General features: G+C 39.3%; 1 protein-coding gene and 1 long non-coding RNA gene across 5 annotated transcripts in view; one reads left to right on the top strand and one right to left on the bottom strand.

The window, feature by feature from the left end:
• LOC121891659 overlaps positions 1-12670 on the top strand; it is a 65996-nt gene extending 53326 nt beyond the window's left edge. The window contains exons 6-7 of the long non-coding RNA XR_006094094.1: positions 7848-7953; positions 12082-12670. This is a non-coding gene — a long non-coding RNA (uncharacterized LOC121891659). The remainder of the gene's footprint in view (positions 1-7847; positions 7954-12081) is intronic.
• Positions 1-25252, bottom strand: part of LOC121891656 (gamma-aminobutyric acid receptor subunit gamma-3-like) — a 124459-nt gene extending 99207 nt beyond the window's left edge. For 3 of the 4 annotated variants that reach the window (XM_042404172.1, XM_042404173.1, XM_042404174.1), the window contains exons 1-2: positions 24925-25252; positions 24359-24513 (exon numbers count right to left, since the gene is read on the bottom strand). In XM_042404172.1, the coding sequence (XP_042260106.1) occupies positions 24359-24513; positions 24925-24980 (211 nt within the window). In that variant the 5' untranslated portion in view covers positions 24981-25252. The remainder of the gene's footprint in view (positions 1-24358; positions 24514-24924) is intronic. The other variant, XM_042404171.1, reaches the window with a different exon arrangement.
• Positions 25253-26467: the final 1215 nt, after the last annotated feature.

Here is a 26467-nt window from a genome sequence, read left to right as displayed (position 1 = left end):
ATGAAAGAGACACTTAATGAATCCATGACCCACATTTCGTTCATTTCAATTGTTCTTTATGGTTCATTGACATTGAAGACTGTCTATATTGTTAAATTATCTTCATCTTCACAAATCCTGTAATTTGTGTGCTCTGGGATGTTGATATGAATAACAGAATTCAAGTGCACGCGGGTGTGTTCATGTGTGCATATCTGCATGTTATGTCCCCAGGGACCTACTGTGCTGGGCCACTGATGCAGACAGTTTTGGTTGGTGAAGGCCTGCTGGGAGGTGTTGATTCAATTCCAGCAACATGTTATGCTCCACCAAGTGTACAATGAGGGATAACAATGCCCTTGCACATTTGAAATTAGTTTGGGTTTTTTTGTCCGCAATTCAGCTTGTACAGTGCCTATAAATGTGTTCTCTGTGATCTTCAGGTGAAAATTTGTATTCATTCAAAAATACAGCATCTAGTTTCAACAATACTTTTAAATGTTGCTTATTGAGATTGTAGCCATTACAGTGAAGACGTTGATGGTCACCAACAGTTTGTGGTGTGGCTCTAGAGATGGCATTGTCAGTTGTTTGGCTCACAACTTTGGTCTAGACTAAAAAACAACTATTTGATGGATTGCCATTAAATTTGGTACTGACATTCAAGGTGCCCAGTAGATCAATCCTAATGACTTTGGCGGTCCACTGACTTTTGGTCTAGTGCCACCAGCAGGTTGACATTTGTGGTTTTGAGTGAAATGTCTAGACAATTATTGGATAGTTTGCAAGAAATTTAATGAAGACATCATGTCCCCCTCAAGATGAATCTTAATAACTTTGATGATCCACTAATTTTTCATGTCGCGGCATCATCAAATCCAAATTTAAACTTAGTTTATGACCTAAATATCTCTAAAACTGACAACATTCCCATCAGTGTCAGTTGTACTTTGTCTTTAGTGCTAATTAGCAATTGTCTAAACTAAGATGGTGAACATGGTGAACATTACACCTGCTAAACATCTGTGTGTTAGTACTGTCATTGTAAGCATGTTTGCGTGTTGATATTTAGCTCAAAGCACTTAAGTACCGCCTCACAGAGCTGCTAGCATGACTGTAGCCTCTTAGCCTTCCTTTATGTTATTTGTTATTGCCAATTGCTGGTCATTGTCACTGTCCTGGGGAGGGCATAGACAGCCGTGTGTGTGTGTCCGCAGTACTACAGTCAGTAGGAGTCACTAGTGCAGCAACAAGACATAATACCTCACGAGTTTCCCACTTGCAAATACTGTGAGTTGAGTTCATTTCAATGCATGGCTGAGTTGGAAGCAACACTATTGGTAATTGAATCAAGGTATCTGTGGTGGAAGACAAATATTTTGACCCCACACCCTCCTTGTATTTCTGTTGATTGCTGCTTTTCACCATTTTCAAGTCACTGCAGGGTTTCCTGCTGGCTTCCTTCTGGCCACTAGCTAACATCTCTAACCTTCTATTGAGCACTGTTTGGCACCATTTCTGGGCATCAAGCCCAAGTTCAGACTCATAATCAAATCGTGATTGTCCATTTGGGGAAATTTGGCATTGAAGGCTTAAGGGACAATACATAATAATGTACAAATTATTGGGAAATACTAAGATGCATTCATTGTTCATTCAGGGTACTCAGAGGCTGGAGCATATTCCAGCATAGAGAGGGGAAAAAAACGGGGAAACCCCAGGACACACTTCCAGTCACTGATTGACTGAACAATAGTCACATGTTTTGGACAATGTATTATGCAGACCAACTAATTTGCATGTCTTTGGACTATGAGGCAGAAACGCAACTGGAAGAAATCTAAGTGACAATAAAAAACACTGTCCCTCCTGTAAGACCTATTTACAGTGGAAATGAAGACAACTGAAAGACCACAGAAATGGAAACATTTGGTGTAAAGCTGATCTGTTACAGCTAAGCAGGGCTGCAGCATTTGGAAACTGGGACAACCTGAAGGGAATTGTTCTTAATTTACACCACACTGGATGATAAAGGTAGATGATGACTCTGAATCTCCATAAGATATGTTTTACCTAGACATGAGTCAGCATGGTCTACTGAGTTACAGTAATCACCTTTTCTGTTCACACAATTTCTTTACCAATGCAGTACACAAGGAAAAAACAACAGTCCATTGTTTTTGGCCTTTCTTCAATCCATTATTTGTTCCCCCTTTGGAAATGAGGGTGAGTCTTTGAACAAGCCTTCATAAAAGCTGAGCCGACCTGACATATGTCCAAATAACGCACAGCAGATTTTTGTGTTATGGTGCTTAGGTAACGATGACAACGCTCTAAAACTGAATATTCAGGACATGTTTTCCTGTCTTTTGTATTTCTTTTTTTATACTTTGCAGTCTACTTTGAGAGCTTGTTTCTCTTCTTTCATCTCTCAAAGAGAAAAATAAAGTTGAAAAGAAGCCGACTTCTTATCAATATGGCAAAAAATTAAAACATCAACCTAACTATCCACCTATGTATCTACCCATCAACCCAATTTTCCACTTCTAATGGAGACACTGTGATCCACAGAGGCCAGATGAGTTCTTCTTCCTCCTCTTCATGTTGCTCATCCTCCTCCTCGTCTTGCTTTTCAGAAAAGCATGACAGGCCCCATCTGTATTACTGAATTACCCTGTGGGACTCGATTAAGAAGAAAGGCCTTTTATGCCTGCTTGGCCTGGCTGGCATGACAAATGCATTACGCATTATCAGCTCCGGCAAATACACACACATGTACATGCAGACGCACATATCCCAGATGACCATTCAACTCCCATATGTTCAGTGTCCAAGAAGCACTGTACTGGGAGTATTGTAGGCCTCAGTGAGCTGTCAGAAGGTATCCTGAGGGTTTGCCTCACATCTTCAGTCTCACTTTTGAAATAAATGTGCTGTAAAATAATTCATCACGTCATATTTACTAAGAGCCATCTACAGGACGTAATGCCTCCAAGCTATTTGCCTCAGGTGATTCCATCAGGAAAACCTTGTTTAATAAAGGCTTATAATTACAAGTGCACTGTATTTGAAATATGCAGTAATCTACTCTGTCGTACAAATCCAAAACACACGTCACACGTCAAAATTGATTTAAGACCAGAATCTGACTTTTCGACATAACACAACACAATACAAATCAAATTGAATTTCCCCTACGGGGGGGTCAATAAAGGTACATCTTATCTTAAATAATGTATCAATCATTTAGGTTTAAGTTATTACCAACAGTTTTAATGATCTCAGCTTTGTTTATGGAAAAGTCAGGGGAAGAATCAGAGTGGTAGTGAATTTAAAAGGCTTGGTTGTTACATTTGTTAATAAAACACTGTGCCATAGTTACTTAATCCAAAACTGATCCAAAATTTAAAAGTGAATTGATTCAAGCAACAGATTGTGTAGCTTGTTTTTATCAACATCATAATCTTTAGCTTTCCCCTGCTGTTAGTAGCGCACATAACAGAATTAAGTGCTTAATTAAGCTTGTTGATTAAATGTTTCTTGCCTAAATATTGTACTTAACTTCAATGTTCATGTACACCGGCTTGTACCTTTGACTATTTATCCAAGAACCAATTTTCTAAGAGAGCTGTTGAATCTTTTGTAATAATGATTCAACTGGAAGAGTTCCAAGCTGTAGAAATGCTTCATCTGTAAGTCACTTAAAATTTGTCTTTGGAAAAATGCATGGGGCTTCTATCTCCTCAAACTTCACAACTGTCAGAACAATCAGAAGGCTTCCTTTTTTGCTGGATCATCCAATGAATAGAAATTCTTGTTTCTTGCCTCTGGTTCACCATATGATGTCGAAAGGTCAGATTTTTTTGAGTGACAGTCTATTTCGCATATGCCAGATTGCGAGCAGCCCCTCCTCTTTCACTCAGTGTACAGTTCACACATTGCACAGAGGCACAGAGGCCTACTTTCTGCTAGCTAGCTGCTTTTAATGTAAGTTAAGATAAAAACCATGGCAAAACAAAGTAGTCATTAAAAGATGTTGTGAGGAGCAAGAGGAAGAGAATTCAGCTCGAGTTCAGCAGTCATTCTAAACCCAGATACCTACTCCTGCACCAGTTTCTCCTCGACAAGTGCCAAGTAGTAACGACACGTACATGGCTGCTAATACAGCCCTTTCCCTGTCAGCAGCAGCAACACACTGTACTGTCGAAAGACTCTTTTCAACTGTCAGTCGGATAAAAACTGGCATCAGGGCATCGATGATGACATAAAGACTGAACTCTTTGTCCCTGCTCTCCTTTGAAAGAGAACTGACTCAATCATTGGACTATAATGAAATAATTTCAGTGTTCAACACCAAGCCCCGTCACCTCCTGCTGTAATCATCAAAAGTAAGCTAATGTTAACGTTACTGAGCATGTTGGTGCTGGTGTACCTCTATCCATACGCTGCGCTGTTGCGTCTGTCAGCTGTGTATGTGTGTGAATATGTGGCTGCCAGGCTGTGCGATGCTGTTAATGTTTGTCTTGGTGCCTGTAACATTACCTCTGATGATGTATAAGGCTTGTTTGATTAAACTGTGGTGCATTCAGACAAGTATAGTTGTATTGGCCTAGTTTGGTTAACATACAGTATGCGTTTCAGAACCTATTGAGTATAATTGGTCTTTGATGGGCTAGGCCCACCTGATTTTCTCTGTGCCCACCCACACCGTGGATTCTGCCTATGCTACTGGTCACACTTACTGTGACCAGTAGCAACCAACTAGACAGCTAATTAACAAGGTAAAGCTGGCAAAATTTCTTAAAGATATTTTCTTAGCTCTTGAACAATCTTGGTAAATCAGTTTGTTAATCCACATAACTACATGAAACAGTAGTTGATAAACTCCTGCTAAGGAGTAGACTAGCTTAGCATAGTAGCTACCTCCATCTCCTTGACTCTAGTGCAAATCATGCAATTTGGATTTGGTTTGGTAAAGCTTCCTTTGAATTACATTTAAATGTATCAAATAGTAGATTAATATACATATAAACTGTGGGCTATAAATAATCCAAGTATGTATATATATACTTTATATACAGTGGGGTCCAAATGTCTTTCCCATTCAACTGAATGGGAAAGTGGTCTCAGACTTTTGGACCCCACTGTATATAATTATTATATAATAATATAATAATTAGTTTAAATGTTTAAATTGACAAGAGGGCTGGAAGAGCACATTTTGTTTGTAGACAGTGGGTTTTTTCATTTCTATTTCAGTGATTTTTTGGGGTAAAATAACCAAAAGGCATTACAACCTCTCTGTTACACAGTTTGCTGGCTAGTCTAAAAGGTTTTTTTTTTACGTGCTTCACTGCTTCTGTACTACTCTCTAACTTGTAGAGCAGTACTGTAATAGACACCTAATATGCTGTATACTGTGCATGCTTAAACTTCTATATACCATTCTAATATACTGTATGCAGATGTTTGTGAATTGAGGGCAAGCAAGTTCTTTGGAAAGTATAAAGCTTTTGTTTTTAGTTTCATTCTTTGTTGCATGCAAATGCAACCTTTTCAGATCACTTTGTGTCCCGTAAACAGTTCATTTGGATTATTCCAGTGGAACAAATACAGTCTGCAATTAACTACAGCCTCTGTTCTTTAGTATAGTTATGGGCCATATAGTTCAAGTGGGCTATGGGTCCACAAGAGGTTAGTCTGCACACACTAATCTATCACTCCATACTCTGCTGCACTGGTACAGCCAATGTCATCCATAGTAATCACACATCATGTCATGCATGACCTCTCCTGTTCCCTTGTTGGTATGTGTAGAAGCCCTCCAGTCCACATTGCCTTTGGTTTGCATGAAAAAGCTGTTACTGCTACCAACACAGTCCGCCAGAGGCGACCATACAGTCAGTCAGTCATTACAGTTTTATATAACTGAAAAGACGTGAACTGTAACTGCATTGAATAGATTGACAGTGAATGATTACATTTTGATGAGATTGTAAACTGTTACTCTGTAACAGTAACACTATTTTCTTGATTATTTCCAAGTCAGAAAGTTTGAACAAATATATTTAAACAATGGTGCAATCCTTGGGCAACACTGTGAAGCAGAGTTGTACCAGCCATTGGGAGTTGTTTGTACTTTGGCTCTGATCCCTCACCGGCTTCCCACCAGTGGATCCCCCTCAGACAGGGATTGAACCTAGACATGGGCTTCTCAGGAATTTTACTGTTCTACCTTAACTGACTAACTTAAAATGCATATCTATTGTCAACAACTATTGTCAACAGGTAAACAGGTAAACCTGTGAAAAATGTCATTTTCAGTTCAAACAATACTATGACTGTATTTAGGCACAGTGGACCTTTGAGCTAAATGCCAGCATCAGCATGCTCACAACGACAATGCTAACATGCTAATGCTTAGCAAGTGTAAAGTTTACCACATTCACTGTCTAAGTTCAGTGTGTTATCATTCATAACATTTGCTAAAGAGCACTAAACCCGAAGTACAGCTGAGGCTGATGGGAAGTTTCAAGGTATTTGGTCATACACGCCAAAATGTGTAGCTGCTGCAGGCCTGCACACATCAGTTAGTTAGTCTTGTAATTTATAACCACGTTCATCATAACAGAACTCATGTAAATATGAGCTGACAACAGGAATATTTGTGTCAGCCCTCTGGTGTCGCCCCCCTAGTGGTAATCACAAGTAGGCCATACAGCCCGTCTTTGTAGGCTCCAATTTCTCCTTTTTGGCATTACAGATTGATTGAAGCGTGTCAACACAAGTGCAAACTTGGCAGATGGATGTTATCTTCCTTTTCTTCTCAAAGTATTTTTAATCAAAGAGTATTCTTTTCTCCCTTTCAAAATACTACACAATAAGGAGAAGAGCCCAGTAACTGACTGTTTGATGTGGGCATTCATGGATGCTTCCGAGTAGCGACAATATTTCATTTCTTCTAATATGGCATTAAGTAACATGTAATCAGCACACAGTACTAAAGCTGAGTTATAAGTGTCATAAGTATAAATGAATTGGGTTGCACAGCGGCACCTAATCTTTATGTATGTGACTGCACCAGCTCCACCAGCTTGGGAAACCTCTCTCTCTACTGTCTCTCCAAGTAGTTCTCAGCCTGAACGCTGCTGCGCTGCCACACATTGGCAAAACAACACATTTCCTTGACACACACAAATAGCTGATTACGGAAAAATGTCAAAGCTGCTCAGGACTGCCAGAAAACACAAGTGGAGCTTAAGGACTTGGCCGATTTCGATAGGAAGCTCTCTAAACAAAGTTTTAATGAAATCAATCACATTAATTTGTTAGATAATGGATTTATTTACTTAACATTTGAGAAAACATGACAAAATGTCAGGGTACACCTCGGTTTTCTCACACTAGTGGAAACTAGACTATTAAATAGGGATACAGAGGTAGAAAACAGCTGGTCTCAGCTGTTTTACTGTCCAAGCAATGCATTTGTACATTTTCATCAGGCATCTCATCATTTGACTTAAATCTTAAAAAGAGCCAAAGATCCACTGATTTTATGTGTCAGTTAACATTAAAACTAAAGTAGCATGAAATAAATATAAATAGTAATGACTCTCTCATTTACACTTGGCTTCAATCTAATGATACTTTGCCAGAAAAAAAAAAATCTCTGGTTCCTCCCACTGAAGTTTAACTCGACCAATAAGACTGTTTCCTCCTCCCGAGCAGCTCTGTCTCCAAGAAATGTTAATGAAATGACTAAAACTGCATCCTGCATGTGGTGAACAGCAGCCATCTGGTTCTCCAAAGCGGGCAGACGCAAAGGCTAAAAATGATTTGCTATATGACCTACATCTGTACATTTTCAGCAGCAACTCACTCCAAGGACAAGCTGCAGTGAGCCATCTGCACCGCTGAGAGGGACATCAGTTGCAATCACCCAACTACTGGGAAGCTGTACTACTTCACACACAGGTGATGTTTACTGCTGAACTCTCTTGACCAAAAATGCTTTGTTGTTTGCTAGCCTTACCTCTGGCAGATACCACAGTATAGGATTGAGGGCAGATAATTCTTTGTATAAAGTTCTAAAAAACACAAAATGACATGAGTACTATCTAATTTAACATATTTGATACTCCACAACAAAGAGAAACCAGGAGAGGTTTTGATATATTTCAGCTTATTTGGAACATTTGGAACACAGAGGAACTGAGGTGCTATTGTCTGCACCTTAACCTATAAGTCGATTCAAGTGCCATAACACTTTTATTCAGGTATAGTCATTTTTTTAAATGAAGTGCACACAAAGCTTGAAAAACCATTGCAAAATCCTCTTTGAAATGAAATCATTTCAAACTGAAACCTTTCAGTGCTTTCAGTTTTTCCACTTTTTTTTTTTTTTTACTCTATCGTCACTGCACTGTGTGAAAAGAAAATAGTTGTAAATGGTACTGGAGAACTTGCAGTACAAAAAAAAAATCATATTGAGGTGGTAAAACGCTAGAAAGGTGGACTCAAGAGTTCAGCCTTCTGTCTGAAGCAGGCTGTTTTGATCGAGATGATGATCGAGCCCGAATCCGATCCGAAATATGAGAGTGGACAACGCTAACAACTCATGGAACAACCTTAGCATCAACCTTTGCAACAAAAGCTACGGAACAGCACAGCTACGAACCCTGAATTTTGACTTGCAGGGGAGCATTTTTACATATGTTCACCTCAAGTTTTGGAACTTTGACTATGTTTAACATCTGACATCAGAACATATAAATAACAGAATATCACAAAAACATGATATGTCCCCTTTAACAGCCAGGAAAAATGAGCTGTGCTGCTAGCTGTATACTTTATCTACTTGGATGAATTTAAAGCAGGATGTTACTGAGGCACGTTTGCTCAGCAAATCTTCCCTGTATAAACAAATATTATTTAAACTGAAGAGTGCAGCTTCACCGGGTGACCCTCCAGAGTGTGTTTTATTAGACCGAGCCAGCAAACGTTATAGAAACACAAGTCTAGTTCATTTCATCGGAGTGAGATAAAAGATGACATCGGGTGTGTCGAGGATTTAGTAAAAACTCATATATCGCCTTTATGAACGCATAAAAAAAAAAAAAAAAATGTGAGTCTCAATGAAAAGACTTTCCCTTCAGACAGATATTGACTGGATGTGTACAGCGCGTGTGTGTGTGTTTGTGCATGTGCCGTGGGTGTGTGGGTGACAGAGCAAGCACATACTGTAATGTGCCAGATTGTATTCAGCTCCCTGAATCAAATATAATAGATCTGGGAAAGGGAAGGTATTTCTTTTCCCTCGGAGGTTTAATGAGAACCAGGCAAAGGAAAGGTCTCGCTGCTTATGAATCACCACCAGGCAATCACACAGGCAACATGAAGCAATCACTCAGCAAAATATGTGGGGCGTAGAGAGGAGGGGGTTGGGGGGGGGGGTGGTTGTTACACACAAACACACACATTTATGCACAAAATGAGGAGGGAGTTTTATAAATTCACTCTCAATTCATTTTCTGTTAAAGAATAATTAAATAATCACAACAAGCTCTTCTATCTGAAAGCATACCATCAATTTATTGCATTAATTGCATCGTGAATTGACTGGATTGTCACTCATAAGATACTAAGGGGATGTTAAACTGACTTTAAGACTTTGTTCACACACTGTTGAAGATTACGGTGTAAAAAAAAAAAGGCTGCTTTTTTGGCGCGGCTTAGGCTAATCCCAGAATACTGTGTGTTAAGAATTACGATGGAATGAATTCATAATAATGCTAATAGGCCTTGGACGCCTGCCACCACGGAGGTTAATGCTATAATCTCTTTGATAGAGGGGGTGGGGGGGTGGGGGGGGGGCAGAATATTAGGTGCTTTAGTCACACAATCATATTTTTTGACTGACGTTAGATTGGTAGAAGTCCTTTGTGATTAGAATTAGGACTTTTCTACAAGCAACCTTGTCACTTTTAACACAAGCAGACAAAAATCAGAGACACTCATCACAGCTGAAGACATCCTGGAGATTTAATTAGACTTTGTGTCCACCAGGTAAACAATGAATTATGCATCATTTGGTCCCTGGTGCAATCACAACAATGGAAGCAGCTTGATACCAAACAAACTAATGTGGGGAATGAGGTTTTTCTAAAAAGACACCACATCTCTCTCCCACGGTGAAGTCAGGAGTCCCCAGAGTTGCAGGCAAAGTAGAGACTTTTTACCCCTGTTTTTCTGATTGCAAGGTTAAAGAATAGGTTCACAATATTTCATGTGTGTCTTAAAACAACAGCCAGGTGTCGATATGAACAGTCAAAGAGCTTTTCCTCACTGTAATCATTCCCCTTGCTCATACTGGCTATTAAAAGATCCCCAAATGCGCTTTCAGTGTAATTGTTGGGGGCCAAAATCCAGTATGTCCACAGTGATTTTGTGTAAAAACGCATTTAAAAGTTTATCTGAAACTTGAGTTAGTCATATCAAGTGGATATCTGCCACATTTACAGTCTTTTTAGCATCAAATTCCCTCTTTGTGTTTCCTTGGACAGTGTTTCCCCGTTGAGCTTTAGTGGAAGTATAGTGGAAGTATAGTGGTGGAGGGACTTTGGCACTAAAAAGACTGTAACATTAAAAGATATCTATTTGATTTGACTCATTTGGGTGGGTAAGAAGGCCCCCATCACTTACATTGTAATCGCATTATGAAGTGATCTTCTAAAGGCCAATATGAACAGGAGGAAAGAAAAACAGACTTGAAAAATTGTGAACCCGTCCTTTAACTCAAGTGGTGCAATCAGCAAGAAAAATATCACCAGAGAAGCAGAAGACACAAATAAAACCTAACATTCTCATTTGCGCTCCACAGCAGCAAATGACTAACTGGAAATACAAACAGCACAGGTGCAGCACTCTCCCCTGTCCCTTCCCTGCATTTCGAAAGTCTATCCAGCCCCTCCCAGATCCTGGGCTAACCACCGGTGCTTTGGCTGGAGTGGAGCGGACATGGGAGACACAGATAGAAATCGATTAAATGGTTAGAGCTCACAGGGATGGGAAATGTATCAGCCATGATCCAGACCAAGCTTGGTCTTATTACCACCTAATGCACTCCACTTTGGTATCAGCCCTCGCTTTACAGCTCGACATGATTGCTTGGGCCATTCCTTTGTGGTTTCTCATTAAGTCGGGAACGCTGTATGAATGAAAGGCGAGGTTTTACGAAGCTGCGCAACCTCTCTTCAGAGATGAATTAAACATTTAAGAGGAGCTGAAAAGCTAAAAATTTCTGGCCGGGGACTGCTGTTTGCCTCTTCAGACAGTGTGTTTATTAACGTAATAAAAGCACAGGAAGGCGGCATTAAGGCGGTATAGAAGTTTGGGTTGGAAAAAAAAAGCCCTCATTAATTTGCTAATTTATGCAGTGAGGTGCTCCAAAATATAATGAGATCATCTTATCTGTGAGTACAAGTTATTAATATCACAATGGCTGTCAACATACAAGCAGACATCACCATGGCGATGTAATGTCCCATATGCAATGTACCGGATGACAACACACACCATGGTGTGACTATCAGCAGGAAAAATGTATCAGCTGACTCATTTGCAGCTCGCTGAAAAATGGAGCGCAGTCATTGGCCGAGGAGTTGAAAAAGAAGGAGCGTCACATGGCGTTTGATTGGCTGAAAAGAGGATGTGGTTGACACTTATAGAGCAAATGTTCTCAGCTGTTTGAGACAAAAACTGGAGTGTTTGAGAGACTTTCTTTAAAAAATACAGTTTTCGTAAGTCTTATTCTAAACAAACTGGAGTGTAAAAGTCATTAATAATCCTGAGACATTAAGTCCCGCCAACACACACACACACACACACACACACACACACACACACACACACACACACACACACAAAGCGGAAGAGACATTTGCATCATAGAGCTCATAAAAGGTTACTCCATCCACCAGCTTGTGTGTGTGCTCTGCAAGTGTGTATCCATTCACATCTGCTGCACCGATGCATGTACACCTTCTCTCTGTGTATGTGTGTGTGTGTGTGTGTGTGTGTGTGTGTGTGTGTTCCCTCCCGCAGGTGATTGTCAACTTGGCTAACCTGGCTACCTGAGATGTGAGGAGAAGCATTTGCCAGGACTCTAAACTCCTTTTCATCTAATGAAATGTCACTGGACTTGAAATATTGAGGAGGCTCATCTGAGAATTGTCCTTTCAGCTGGTGAGGTGTCACCGCTGTGCCAAATGTCAGCTCTGCGAGGATCAAGGAGAAGAAGGCCTGCCAGGGCCGAGTCAGCCTCAAAGCCATCGAGATCTGAGCCAGAGGTGCAGAGAGCAACTATTTTACTCCAGCGGAAATACTGTTATTTTGCTCGGTGCGTATTTCCTAAAGAAGCGCAGGACAAAATGTGAGGTAAAATTAGGCCTCAGTGGCCTACAAAGCCACAGACCAGGTGTGCCTGTGTGCAAGTTACCGTCGCCCGACAGGATTTTAGGGCGTCACTGCAGTTTGGAGCTAAGGTGCAAATGTGCATATCGCAACTTTTAAGTAAAAAACAGGCAATTTCATGATAAAATAAAAAAAAGGTTTTTGAGTCCATATTCTTCACATGTATCCCTGAGAGTTATTAATTGTGCTTAAGTATGCTAGACCCCCTAAAAATGAATAGAACCAGACCTTTTCAGGTGGCATCCCCTTCAGGCTATGGTGAGCCCTGTGATTGATTGGTGACCTGTTGAGGAAGTACCCGCCTCTTGCCTCAATGTCAGCTGATACTGTCTCCAGTTCCCCTGCGACCCTCTAGAGGATAAGCTGGATGTAAAAATGGATGGATGGATGGATATTTATGGCAGAGTTTTTAAAGGTAATTCTTTTGTTTCATTTCTTTTTTTCATTTAAGCCTACAATTTAATAAATTTGCAACCTGCAAAAAGCGCTCTTTCTTATCAGGGCCTGAAGCTCAAAAAATCCAACTGAAGGAACAAGAAGAAAAACATATATTTGAGTGGAGGGTGACTCTAATGGATGCTGAGTTGGATGCATTATGAGCTCAGTTCCCATCATTTTCCATCCACTCAATGCTATTTAAAATTTACATACTTCTAGTCAAAAGCAAAATGTATTTAAATTCAATTATTAAAGATTATATTTTATTTAACTTCCTACTCATATTTCCTAATTTTAGTCTAGTTGCAATTATGAAAATCATTCCCTTTAAATATTAATCCAATTTATCAACTGTATCTAATAATTTGAATGCAGTTTAAATACATTGCAATCTGCAAATCTTTCATTAATTTTCATTTTCGGAATGAGCCTGCAGGCATTAATTTATATTTTAAATAAGGTTGAGGCTACTTGTGGTTATATCCTTTCTTTGCCAAGTTGTTGATAGAAAAATCTACATGCAAAATAAAAAAAACAACAACTAATAAACTAATAAAAAAACGAATAAAAGCTCACCGATTTTGAAATGAAGAGGGAGGCTCGCACGTTCTACATCCAACAGTCTTGTGATCTTGTAAAGAAGCTGCATTCACTTCTATTCATTAGCGAGGGCGACTCTATTTAAAATATCCACCTCTGTTTGTGATAGAGTTTACCACCTTTTCAGGCAGACACACTTCTTTAAATTCAGAGATCAAACAGCATCAAAGCAGCCTCAACTGATAGAAGTTACTTGAGTCTCCAGAAAAAAAAAAAAAAAGATTCATGGCTTTCCTATGAAAATAGAACTTACTTCTGCACACGGTTGTGGTTGTTGACTCTCTCCATGCAGTCACAGTCACAAAAATATCCACTGAGGATGTTTGTCGAGTGCCAAGACTAATGGGAAGTCATACTGACCTAACGCTTGGAGAAGCATCATAGTTTAATGTGGGAAAAAACAACTCACACTAACTGTCTTACAGGGAAATCTACTCATCATTTAACCACATGTTTCAGCACATGATCATCAGCGTGTGTTACAGAGGCCATTGAGTCTTTGTCAGTTATCCAATCAGGAGAAGACCCGCCTCTACAGGATGCCACACCTCCAACACAAACATGTCAAGATAAGTTCACAACGACATAAAAACCGCTTTAATTATCCAGAACTCACTTGCATAACAACAAATGTCTTTCTAATTGCATTGATAGGGTTCATCTTGGACCAAGAAGGTGTGATATTAACTCCCTAAGAAGAAAGACAGAGGCTTTCTGGATTGATAATATAAAATTTTAGAATTTTCACCTTCTATTGGAGGTGTGCCCTAATTACATAACTGGCAGAGTCACCTGTCTTGTGGTGTATTTGTGTGTTTTTCTGTAAGACAACTGTTAACAGGAGGAAGGGATGCAGCTTGAGCATTGTGGTTTGGTCAGCTACATGAAAATCATAAGCAAACCCCCAACAGGCTTCACCAATGTGGTGATGCAAATCAGTCCAGCATGTCTTCCTGTGATATATACAGCAGAGAGAGAGAGAACAGCTATTTAGGGAATTAACAGAGTCTTAATTTAAGATTTTGTTTTCTTCTGAAAAGAATGTACATCTTACAGGGAGATCATTGCGCTCCGCTGGCTCCTACCTAAAAATATGAAGGGAAAAAAAGCACAATTTTGACCTGTGCTGGAGGCAAAGCCGGCCTAACCCTTTTCATGGTAATAGTAGATTTGTATGTTTAGCAGAATACGAATTCTTCTTTCATCTTTCAGGAATTCTTCTTTCTCCTCTTTTATGTTCCAGTAATGTGGCTGCATTTTCATTTTCACACAGATTCTCTATTTTGTTGCATATTGTCCATCACTCATCGTCTTTGTTTACTCAAAAAAACATCTTAAACGAACACTTAGATTTCCTAAGTACAGTGTTGACTCTGCGACAACTGTAAAAATGTATTTGTGATATACAGTATATTCATATTTTCCTCCTCTTCCTCTTCTTATGGTAGCCTTTCCACCCCTCATTATTCTTATTTAAGGTCATTTTGTTTATCAAGTCTTGAGCTTTTAGGAGAGTGTTCGTTCTCTTTGAACTCATGTATAGCTGAGTATATGGAGGTAAAAGTGTGCTTTTATAATTTACAGAAGTCCTTGACTACAAATGAAATCTTTTTTTTTCATAAATTGTTTATGTTTCAATATATATACTATTTTTATGTGCAAACAAATAAATATAAAAATTAAAAAAACCTTTTTCACAGCAGACATTTTGACTTGTGCCAGTAGGAGAAGTGCAGGCTTTAGTGGGCGTTCAGACTGAAAACATTCCTGCATTAAAACAAGCAGTTTGAGTAACAGATACATGAGTTTGAAGAGTTATACTGTAGATATAACAGGGGGGAAATCAAGGTCTACCATTTCTGAACTGAAAAGTCTCCCTTTCATCCTTCTATCTTCTCCTATTCATTTTCAGTTAAAGCTGAAATCACAGCTTTTTGAGTACAAGGCAAACACTTCCTTGTTATTTCAGCGCTCTGGGAGCCAGAAAAGAATATAAACTCAGCCTGAACTCACTTAGTAAATAGTGGTAAGATTCCTTAAAATCTGACTTCCACTGGTTTATGCTTTAATAAAACAAAGGATACTTTTAAATCTTTTATCAAACAAAGGATGAATGCAGGGCTGCTGACGTATAATGTACAAGGATATGAGTAGAAGCGATGAGCGATGTGACCAAATGTTGCACTGTGATTGGATCTGACATGACATCTGAATTAGATTTGCGAGATTTTAATATAGAATGCAAAGTGGGTCAAACTTTCATTTGGATTTGAAAAACTCCCAAATCTGGACCGCAAATATTGAGATAAATTATGTAGGAATGTACACTAACTGATAGTACAGAGAGGGAGGTTTAAAGGGGGAGTAAAGGGAGGTGATCAAGTGAGAAACAGATGGAGAGAGAAGGACAGGAAGACAGGAAGCAGCTGCAAACCAATGAGCAGCTCTGGTTTCTATTTATGATTTGCACCTGGCTTTTATCTGAATCAAAGTCCCTCTGTTTACACACACACACACACACACACATTTAAATCAAAATCATGGAAAAAGTGTGCAAAAGCCAAATCAGTGACCGCAAATCTTAAAAATAATTCTAAAAAGAAAATCAATTAATATAGATAGAGAAAACTTCAAACAGAAGCTGCTTGTTGGTAACACACACACACACACACCTCCTATTGACTTGCACGCATACTCTCTCTTCCCAGTCCCGCCCACAGACTAATTGTAAGCGCCAGACATATTCAGGGAGGCAATAATGGTGAATATGATTGCAGCGACCTGGTCAGTCAGTGTAGATCAATACCTTGTTAGCTATGGGCAATTACAGCCTTCAGTCACATTCACAGGCTGCGATCACACACACACGTTCCAACCAGATTTGATACCTGTCCATATTGAAGAGCTGTCAGATCAACTGTATTTGCATGCAGGCTGAAACGGTGCCTAATCAGAGTGAAAAAAAGCGACTGAATGGCTTGATTAGGATTAACTTTTTGGAGTTTTTGTTAGAGAATCCGGATTTGTCTTGAGTTTAAATCTGATAAGGCTGAGTTATTTCACTTTGTTTTCTCTAAGAAGTCAAGGGATTTAAAATAAGGGCAGTTTCTTAAAGTGGTAATAGCTTAATCAGATGTCTTGTCTCCACACTCTGTGCTGCTAAGCAGTAATTTCTCTTGAGATAAGCTGTCTGTCCAACAGTTTGCCTGATACTGTTGTGAGTCTTCCAAGTCTTTTCAGCCATAGTGGCTATTGCTGCTTGTTTCCCAGTTTTTCTTTCATCTACTGCAAAACAACATGGTTAAAGTGCACCTTTTCTTGTGAAGGCTTTTTCCCGAAAATATATCTATGTTTATGAACAAACTGTCTGCCTATAATTATCTACAACTTTGATTGATTAACACTATAGTGCATTTAATAGTAATATTGAACAAGAAAATGTTATTGAAAAGGCTTTAAACTCAGAGCTAATGTTAGCTGGTCAGCTAGCAGCACTGCTGATTACTTAACGTTAAGTAAAGAAAGCTCACAAACATTAAACTGCTGTTTTTACTGACACTATTTAGCTCTTGACTCTAGGTCCATTCCCTGTTTTGTAAAATGCATTTTTGTACTGCAGTTTTGTTTTGACAAAAACAATACTTGAGCAAAGAACAACAAGCTAACGCTAATGTTAATTATTTATGGGTTATAGTTAAAAACACTGATGCTAAAGTCACTTTAAACAGGGAAACTCCAAAGCTCAAAGTGATTTACGAATTCATTGAAGTCATACTGTTTAATGGCCTGAGTTGAGATTGGTTATTCCTACCTCAAACTGCCATTAGCCCAACCGCAATCTGTAACAACGCTACCTGACTTCCACAGTCTTGCAGCAAGTTAAAAACAAAAAACCTACAGATAATCGACTTTTGTTTATATACTATATTATAAAGGCTAAGTCAAAATTGTGTAATTATGAAAACAAAATGTAACAATTTCTAAAGCCATCCAATCTCAAATATTTGACACCTCTGATCAAGCTAATAGGCTAACTAGCAGTAGTAGCCACAAGGTAGGGTCACATTAGTCCTCTGTTTTTAGTCAACTGAAGTTTCCCAGTCCGAGGTCCTGAAAAAGGATGTGATGTCACAGCTTTCATGTGGGTAATTAATAAATATTCAGAATGATCGTGAACTGTAAACAGTCTGTGAGAGCGATGCTGCAGTTTGTAGTCTGGTGGTATGATAATGTACTAAACAAGGTTGAATAATGACTTTTGCATCTCCACAATGCAGCAATGTTTCTATTGACCGTTTGACCATATTCAAACAATCAAAGTTGAAAGGTGCGATCTCTAGCCGGATCCAGCACCGAAACAGGAAATGTACGCTTGAATTTGTCCATATTGCAGGCTTCAATAGAATTAAATAAAGAAATTAGTCAAATATTTGTAGAATGGAAGTGTAATCGTACCTTGAGACAAATGAAGCTAACATTGTTTGGTTTTCAAGACTTACTGCCACTCCAGGCTTCCTGACAAAAACTTAGTGGAAAAATGAAATGAAATGAAATTCTTATTTTTTACCTGTTATCTAAAAGGCACTTTTGTGACTTCATAGATGCCTATAAGTTGTCACAGACTGTCAGCCATGGCCTCAGCCAGTGCAGATATTCTGAAGTTTTGCTATTGTCAACAAATCCCATGAAAAGACCAAAACCAACAATGTGTTAGTCTTTCTCTCAGTACTTTCTGACTTGCCTACCCTGTCAGTGTCTCCCAGCCCTAAGCCTCAGTCTTCAGTAGCCTAGTTTCTACTGAAGACATAAAACTTTAAATTCAGGTCACTAATATATAGTTTCAACTTTGAGAAAGGCTCAGTAATTCCATGTAACAGCTGGACACTGTAGTTTTTTTTTAGCAAATGTTACTCAGACAGGAAATATGTATTTATGTAAATGTGTAATTGTATTTATCAGGGACTATTTTCAGTGCATTGGTGCTCTTTTTAAGACCCATCCCTACTGCTGAGTGCTTGAAAAACTTGCAAGTCACAAAGCACGTTGCGTTACTATGACAACCAGCAACCGTGAGCTGTCATTAGCTGAGGTGTTACCGCATATTAAACATTTTTAATACAGTGATTTGAATACATTTTTTTACTTCCTCTGTTTTTATATGTTTGTTGCTGTTTTGATGAGAGCTCACTCTGCCTTGAAAGCCTTCCTAAGATGGTTGTCAATGGACTCACAAAGATAACCTTTGCACACCTCTGCTAGTGTATTTCTAGATCTAACTTTAATCGAAACTCCTTGAATCATGCTGGCTCCTGAAACTCTAAATGTTCAAGGCTGCAGAGCCCTCACAGCAAACAAAACCCTGCACTCCAGCCCGCTTTGTCCTCCATTCCCTGGTGAGCACACACGCTGCCACTGACACACTCGCAAATGCTCCAAGGTCTTTGCAAACACACACACACACACACACACACACAAGGATCGCACAGATCACACACAGTGATCACACTCTGAACCCAAAAGGAAAGTGACACAATAGGGACACAAAAGAATCTCATCCTCATCTGAGGCGAACTGCTTCTTATCGGTTAAGGTGAGGCTCAACACTTGTTCTGCTCGGGGGAAATGTGGGTCGCTTTTTTCGCAAGTGAACCAGTCACCCACTTTATATGAAGATTAGGCTTCTGCTGACTTCACAAGACTGGAAGAGACCGCAGGAAAACAAACAAGGGAACAAAGATAATAACCCTGTTAGGTTCTATCTCGGATTTCAACTGTTATTTTCTCAATTTTGCTTCACTGCTGTGGAGTTGTATTGTACTTTTGATGGTTTTTCTCACTGAAATAAATCAATAAGAAAGGTAATGTCTTAACAGAGAGGCGGCACTGATGCCTTTTCTTGCCAGAATTAAGGGATAGACAACAACACTCCAGACATAGACAGCTGTGAGATCACTTATCCTCAAAGAGAATGGAGAGTGAGAATTGCACTGCAAATTTAACTTTTTCAATTAGCAGTTTTGTGATTAAATGTATTGTTTTGTGTTACTGTTTGAATTTTTATATGTATATTCAATTTCGCAGATTTTGGAGGTATATATCATGGTTTGCTTATGCTAATATGACATTATCAAGATACAAAATCCAGTTTTTAGCTACTAGGTTTGAGGATATTTGTAGCCAACAGGACATTTTAAATCCATTTAGCACAAACACAAAAAAATTGATGTAGGTCATGTTTCTTAATTACACTAAGCTTAACTTTGCACAATCTAAGCATCATTTAACTTCATTACACTGACTCAGCTAGAAGTGTTTTTTTGCTGACTGGCATTACATGGAAAATTCCCAGAAATAGAAGCATCTAAATGCTTTAAAATAACTATTTTATTCTATCTAGCATCTTTCTGTCTATCTGTCTACTAATCGAATGCTGCTGGTGACAAGGACAAGAAAAGAAAAAAGTTGCTAATCTTAGCTTTCGTCTAGTTTGAATTCTGACCTTCTACTAATAATTTTAGTTAGTATAGAGCGAGTAGCACATGAAAAACAAAATCTGTGCAATATAATGCAATACAAATGGCACTGCAATTAACTTATTTACTTATTAAACTTTATTTTGTGTTGCTACTCCTGCTTTGTATTGTTTGTTGACTGTACTTTGGCTTTATTGTGTTGTAGTTTATTTTTTTGTCAAACTAACAACTTTCAAACCTAAAGCCAACAGACAGCCAACAGAAAATCGACAACTATATTGATAATCTATTAATCGTTTCGAGTAATTTTTTAAAGAAAAAATGTCAAAAATTTCTGGTTTTAGCTTCTCAAATCTCAATATTTTCTGGTTTATTTAATCTTCTATGATAGTAAACAACTAAATAATTGACAGTTAAATCGATAATGAAAATAATCGTTAGTTGCAGCCTTAGTGTAAACAACAAATCTAACAAATATTAACGAGTTTAGAATGCAACTTCTAATATTAATCATATACTTACAGGAGGTTTTATTTCATGTATTGCTCTAGAAATTACAATCAAAGCCTTTATTCTTTATGGATGGTGAAGTATCTCCAGGTGGGTTTTGGTCAAAAGCTAGGGAGCTGTTTTTTTGTATTTTTTATTGCCAGTCTGTCTCTTAAACTCTCACGCTTTTTTATTACAAACAACATGATACAGTTTATGGTTTCCCTGTGTGTGTGTGGTAATACCCCCCAGCCTCCCCTGCTTCATTTTGGCTTAAAGAGATTGTTTCCACTAAGAAGTGAGCTCCACTGTGAGACACAAACACACTTCTGAGATCTAAATTGACGGCCAATTAATACAGAAATCTACCTAAACACTTAAAACAACGGTATGTATTCTGGCTCCACTTCCAGCAGCAGCAGCAGCAGCAGCAGCATACAAACAAGCATAACTACTGCTCTCATTTAAAACAGGCAAAGGAAAAAGCATTGTTTGATACTGTGTGTGTGTGTGTGTGTGTGTGTGTGTTTGTGTGTGTAAAGAGGATGACTTTGATTTAGACAAAATCCAGATGTATCTCGGAAACAAGCCACACTGTTCCGACTTCAGTAGCTGGCTGTCTATGTGAGTGTACTTGCTATGTGGGAGTGTGTGTGTGTATGTGTGTGTGTGTGTGTGTGTGTGTGTTTGTGTGTCTCAGAGATTCATTGCAGTAGTTCTCAACTGAACCCACTCTTTTTTTTTTTACAATGACTTAAATGTCCCAGATCTGTCTTTGACTCAGCGTCATCTTCGAGTGTGTTCGCTTATGTGTGAATTTCGACGTGTGTGTGTGTTTTCTTCCCATGTAGACATGCCCGTGTGTTTCCGACTGCCTCACATTATCCTGCGAAGGCATTAACATTTCATGGACGACGTCGAGGTTTGTCAACTGGATCTCATCAAAATTTCATCCTTAATTATGGAAGCAGAGCTGGAGGGAGATTCCCCCTCCGCGAGGCGAGCTAGCAGATTCAACTTGGCTGAGAGAGCCATCGGTGGAGGCAAAAGAAAAAAATCAGTTCCCACCAGGTTATTACTGTGAAAACTGGGTGCTTGGTCATTTTAAATGACCCAAGAGCACAAATAAACACTCTTAATGATCTGTAGATAAGTGTTTTCAACAGAGTTTTTCCACAAAGTCTTTTGAAACTTGAAACTCTGAAATGAAAGTCTCTCAGGTTTGGCGGAGGCAACTTTAAGGTACAGAGGATGTTCTCACATTGAATTTTAATAAATGACTTCAAACTCACGAATTCTGCATCTGAGAGACAGATATTTGTAGCAAAACATGCTAATTAGAAGAGTAAGGAGTGGAGTCGGATCGTGTCCATCTGCTTTAAACATATATTAAACGTATACTTTTATAATATTATTTTCATTGGTGGAAAGTAACTAAATACATTTACTCAAGTGCTGTAATTAAGTAAAAGCCATCTTATTCTACATACAACTTGTACTCCATTACATTTCAGAGGGAATATTGTAGAGCTACAACGATTAGTTGATTAATTGCCAACTATTTTGATAGTCGATTAATCTTTTTGTGTCATATTTAAAGACAAAATACTAAAATGATCTTTTTCCAGTTTCTTAAATATGAATATTTTCTGGTTCAACTGAATATCTTTGGGCTGTGGACTGTTGGTTGGGACATTTGAGGTTGCATCTTGGTCTCTGGTCTTTCAGCATTTTCTCACATTTTATAGAACAATCTTTTTGGATCGTGACCAACTGCAAAATAGCAGTGTCTAGTTGGAGACCCTTGTCATGACATCTTCCCTCAAAACTTTCCAGTTTTCCACTCCACTTTTTCACTTAAATAACTGTTCAATGTCCAAAAATCACAAAAAATACAAATATTAGAGAAAAGCTGAAAATATGAACACAAATTTGTGTAGCAGAACATTGTTTTCTTCTTCTTTCATACAGAATTAATCATCTCATGACCCCTCAGATTTATCTTGTGACCCTTTAGAGGGGCCTGACCCATAGGTTGGGCTAAACCTCAACAGTAAAATGCTACTTTACATATTGTTGCATCAGTATTAACAATCTAATGATCTGTTGAAGGGTTTTTTACTTCTAATAGAGTATTTTTCCATGGTTGAATTGGTACTTTTACGTAAATAAAGAATCTGACTACTTCTTCCACCACCAATTATTTCAAAACTGTCAGCAAGATGTCAGTAATTTTTCAAGCTGATACCTCTTTGGTGTTGTTATGTTGGTGTCCAATATCTTCCCCCCTCCTGTAGATACTTTGGAGGCCCAACTTATGAGAAAATATAGATATCTTTTGAGGGAAATTACCTTTGTGTAAGGACCTTGCCTGGAATAGTCGAAGTCTATTTCAGCATATTTTGATGTACATGCGAGTCTTAGGCAGAGACAGAGGGGAATGAAATGCCACAGTAAGCAGCAGGAAACAAAATAGCATCTAAAGTGCTAAGAAACACTGTGTTTACCCCCAAACTGAGAGAGGAGCGATTCCCAAATGACTTCCACATATCAGCAGATGATCAACTATTCTTCAGATTTTTGCCAGCATGATGATGTAGATGCAAAATCTGAATCTAGGGGGAAAAAGGAATACTGGAAAAATGTTAACAGCAGAAGAAGGAAATTGGTTCTGCTAAAGGAGACACCACAACTTCACCACAGGCTTTCTGGATCTTCGCAGCGTCTTTCACAGCCCTTTTTTCTCTCTATGTCTCTAAAATAAAAAAGACGTCATATACCACAAATCTACCATCAGAGCCAATTTGCTCTTCTCTTCTCATAAGCTTACAGAGTTGATATTACGTTACTTTAATCAGTCTTGAAGTTGTTATGATGAAAATTCATATTGACCTTCCCCTAACACCATTAAAGCCTGTTTTAATCAGCTTTTAATGGTGTGTTTTTTTTAAACACTAAACAGTTAGTATAAAGAGAGTAGGGCATGAAAATATAATATAATATAATGTGATGCAAATGGCACTGCAATAAATACCAGTTAGCTCACTTATGAATAAATTGACTTTTTGTTGCAACTCCTGCTTTAGTTGCTTGTGTATTATATGGTCATTTCTGAGAATGTACTTTGGTTTTGTCGTGTTGTTTGTTTTTTAGTCTCACAACTTTAAAACCTGAAGCCACAAATTTACCAGAGAATATGATCTGACAGTGTAAATTAAAGCTGCAACGATTGGCCGATTTATTGAACGACAGAACAAGTAACACATTTTAAACACAATTAAAAGTTTTAAACACTGTGTTTTCCCTTTGAGATGCACAAAGAAGTCAGAGGTCAAAGCCAGTCGTCAACTTTCAGAGCTTTACTCAATTCCACTCAGCTCACACAACACCCAGGTGGCCATCATTCCACTCTACATCTGGCTTGATTTCTCCAAATGACTATTGAAAGGCAGCAGTCACAATAAACCGGACTCTGGTAATGACCACACACTTCAGTGAGACCACTCCAGGGATCAAACCAGTCACAATCTGATGATTAGTGGCCAGCCTCTCTGCCTCTGAGAAGAGGAATATTCTCTTTTGAGAACCCCCCAGTTTTGATTGCACGGCAGAAATAATGTGGATGCAATCAGAGTATGATTTGCAACTCCAGCTCCCACCCACCCACACCATCACACACACACAAAAACCATTTTACTAAGTATGTCACCCCTACAATGCCACAAGCATCAATCAGCATCCAGTGTTGCAGCGTCACTAGTTTCAGCACCATGGACAGCACCACTCCACACCAGCACCATGGACAGCACCACTCCACACCAGCACCATGGACAGCATCACCCCCAACTTTGTTCTGATGCAATGACAAGAAAAATTTAAAAAAAAAAAAAAAAAAAAAAACTTCTTACCTCCGATGTCTGGCCGAAGCGTCTTGTCATATTCCTTTAGCAAATTGTTCAGTATGAGTGTGGCATCCTCCTGGTGCGACCTGGGGACCAGCATTTGATTGACAGTCGTGTCATGGTGATCTTCATCGTCGTCGCCATATTCCAGCTGATCAGGACTTGAGGAGGGGGCGATGGAAGAGGAGAGGAAAGAAGAGGAGGGAGGGAGGGGGTCGTTAATCATGTTGATGGGCTCCCTTTAATAAACACCATTGTCATGAAAAACTTTGTCGCAGCAGCAAAACATGCAGCATTGATGATGATTGTATTTTAATGCTCTGGGTTTGAATCTTATAAATGATTGTCAGACCCCCAAATGATGGTTAGACGATAAATGGTTGCTGTCATTTTTTCTGTGTGTGTTTGTGTGTGTGTGTGTGTGTGCGGGGAAAGCCCCTAGAAAAATAAAGCCCCCTACATGCATTAACAGGCAGCCTTATTCACATATTATACACCTTTATGCTCAACTTTTAAAGCTTTAAAGATACACCTCTCAGCTGTTGATCATGCCAATAAAAAATTAGACTCACCGAACACCTTGAACGAGCAGAAGTAACAAGAGGATGACCACAAACTTGATTGTCATTTTCCCATACGCGGATCACCCCCTGATCACATAAAGGGCTTTTCTGTGTTTTGGAGGATTGAGAACACCGTCGGTGATCTTCTTCTTCTTCTTCTTCTTCTGCCGCTGCTGCCGCGATAAAGTGCCAGTACAGTAGGTGTGTGACCATCAATCCGCGCTCTGAACTTCCTCATCCGCCCACACACTTTCTTCTGCGTGTCATCTGCGGTCGAGCACAGCGGTCCCTCGGTGCTCCGAGCTCCTGCAGCTTGGGTGGAGGGGGTGTGTGTGTGTGTGGAGTGGAGTGGAGTGGAGTGGAGTGGAGGGGTAGAGGGGTGGGGGTGGGGGGGTTCCTCTGGGGCGCACCCGAAACGATCAATCAGTGTGATCAGTCAGTGGAGAGGAGGGGGAAAAAAAAAAAATCGACGGGATCCAGCAGCGCCCTCCTCTCTCTAACGCCTGTGTGGGCAACAGAGTGGTTGGGTGACGCTGTCTGCCGCTGCTGCTGCTGCTGGTGGTGGTGATGCTGCTGGTGGTGATGCTGCTACTGGTGATGGTGGTGAACCTTAGAAGATGTGCATCTTGCGTGACTCATACACCGTGCACAGGCTACACACACAGTACCTGAACCACAACTGCATCACATTAAAACAAATGCAAAACATCCACCTTTTTTTTTTTACTTGCTGTGCAGGCTACGTCATGGGCAACAACATTTATTTATTTCATTACCACTGCTGCACTTAAACATCTACATCTAACAAGGTTTTTGTTTTGGTTCAGCTGTGCAGAAACAGGAGGTAGACCTTATTTGCTTAGAGAGGAAAGTCAATCTTTCCTGAGTCCACATTTTCAGTTTTCACCATGCAGATCATTAAAAAAAAAGATCAAATGTGAGCAGAAAGTCATAAAAACAGCAGGATATCAGTTTAACTAAATGTGCACTTGATTTTTGTTTATATTGTTGTTTGCTGTTTGCCAGATGATGATCCCCACTGGAAGTCATATTCAGGCACAGCGAGACCCCCCTCGCCCCACAACACTCAAAATAAGTCATTTCTGAAGAGGCGCACAACTCAATAGGAGACCAGTGTTCAGCCCGCAAACCTGTGAGGTTTACATGCACAAAGCAGCAATGTGTTTGCATGTTAAGAGGCTGCGCTGCCCTCTGGTGGCCACAAATGCACAAGTAAAATAGTCCTGTGTATCAATATTAAGAGTTTGACTGCAGTGCTGCAACCAGCGGATTAACCTCTTGACCAGCAGGACCTCCATCAATAACAGAAGGATTACAAATGCTGATACTCAGCTAACACATGGAGCTGTCATTTGTTACACTGCTACTTATATTATTTATTTATGCGCTCTTTATCGCCCCATAAAATTGATGACTTCTCCCTTCAAAAATGAGCGTATTAATGAGTTCCCCTCTCTTGTGAATGATATGATGTCTAATGTTCTTGCTCTCTGTTTGCTCAATAAAATCTAAAAAGTGAAAGCACTTTTTT

This window comes from Thunnus maccoyii, chromosome 24 (assembly GCF_910596095.1).
Source record: "Thunnus maccoyii chromosome 24, fThuMac1.1, whole genome shotgun sequence".
NCBI lineage: Eukaryota > Metazoa > Chordata > Actinopteri > Scombriformes > Scombridae > Thunnus > Thunnus maccoyii.
This window is presented reverse-complemented; position numbering and strand designations above follow the sequence as displayed.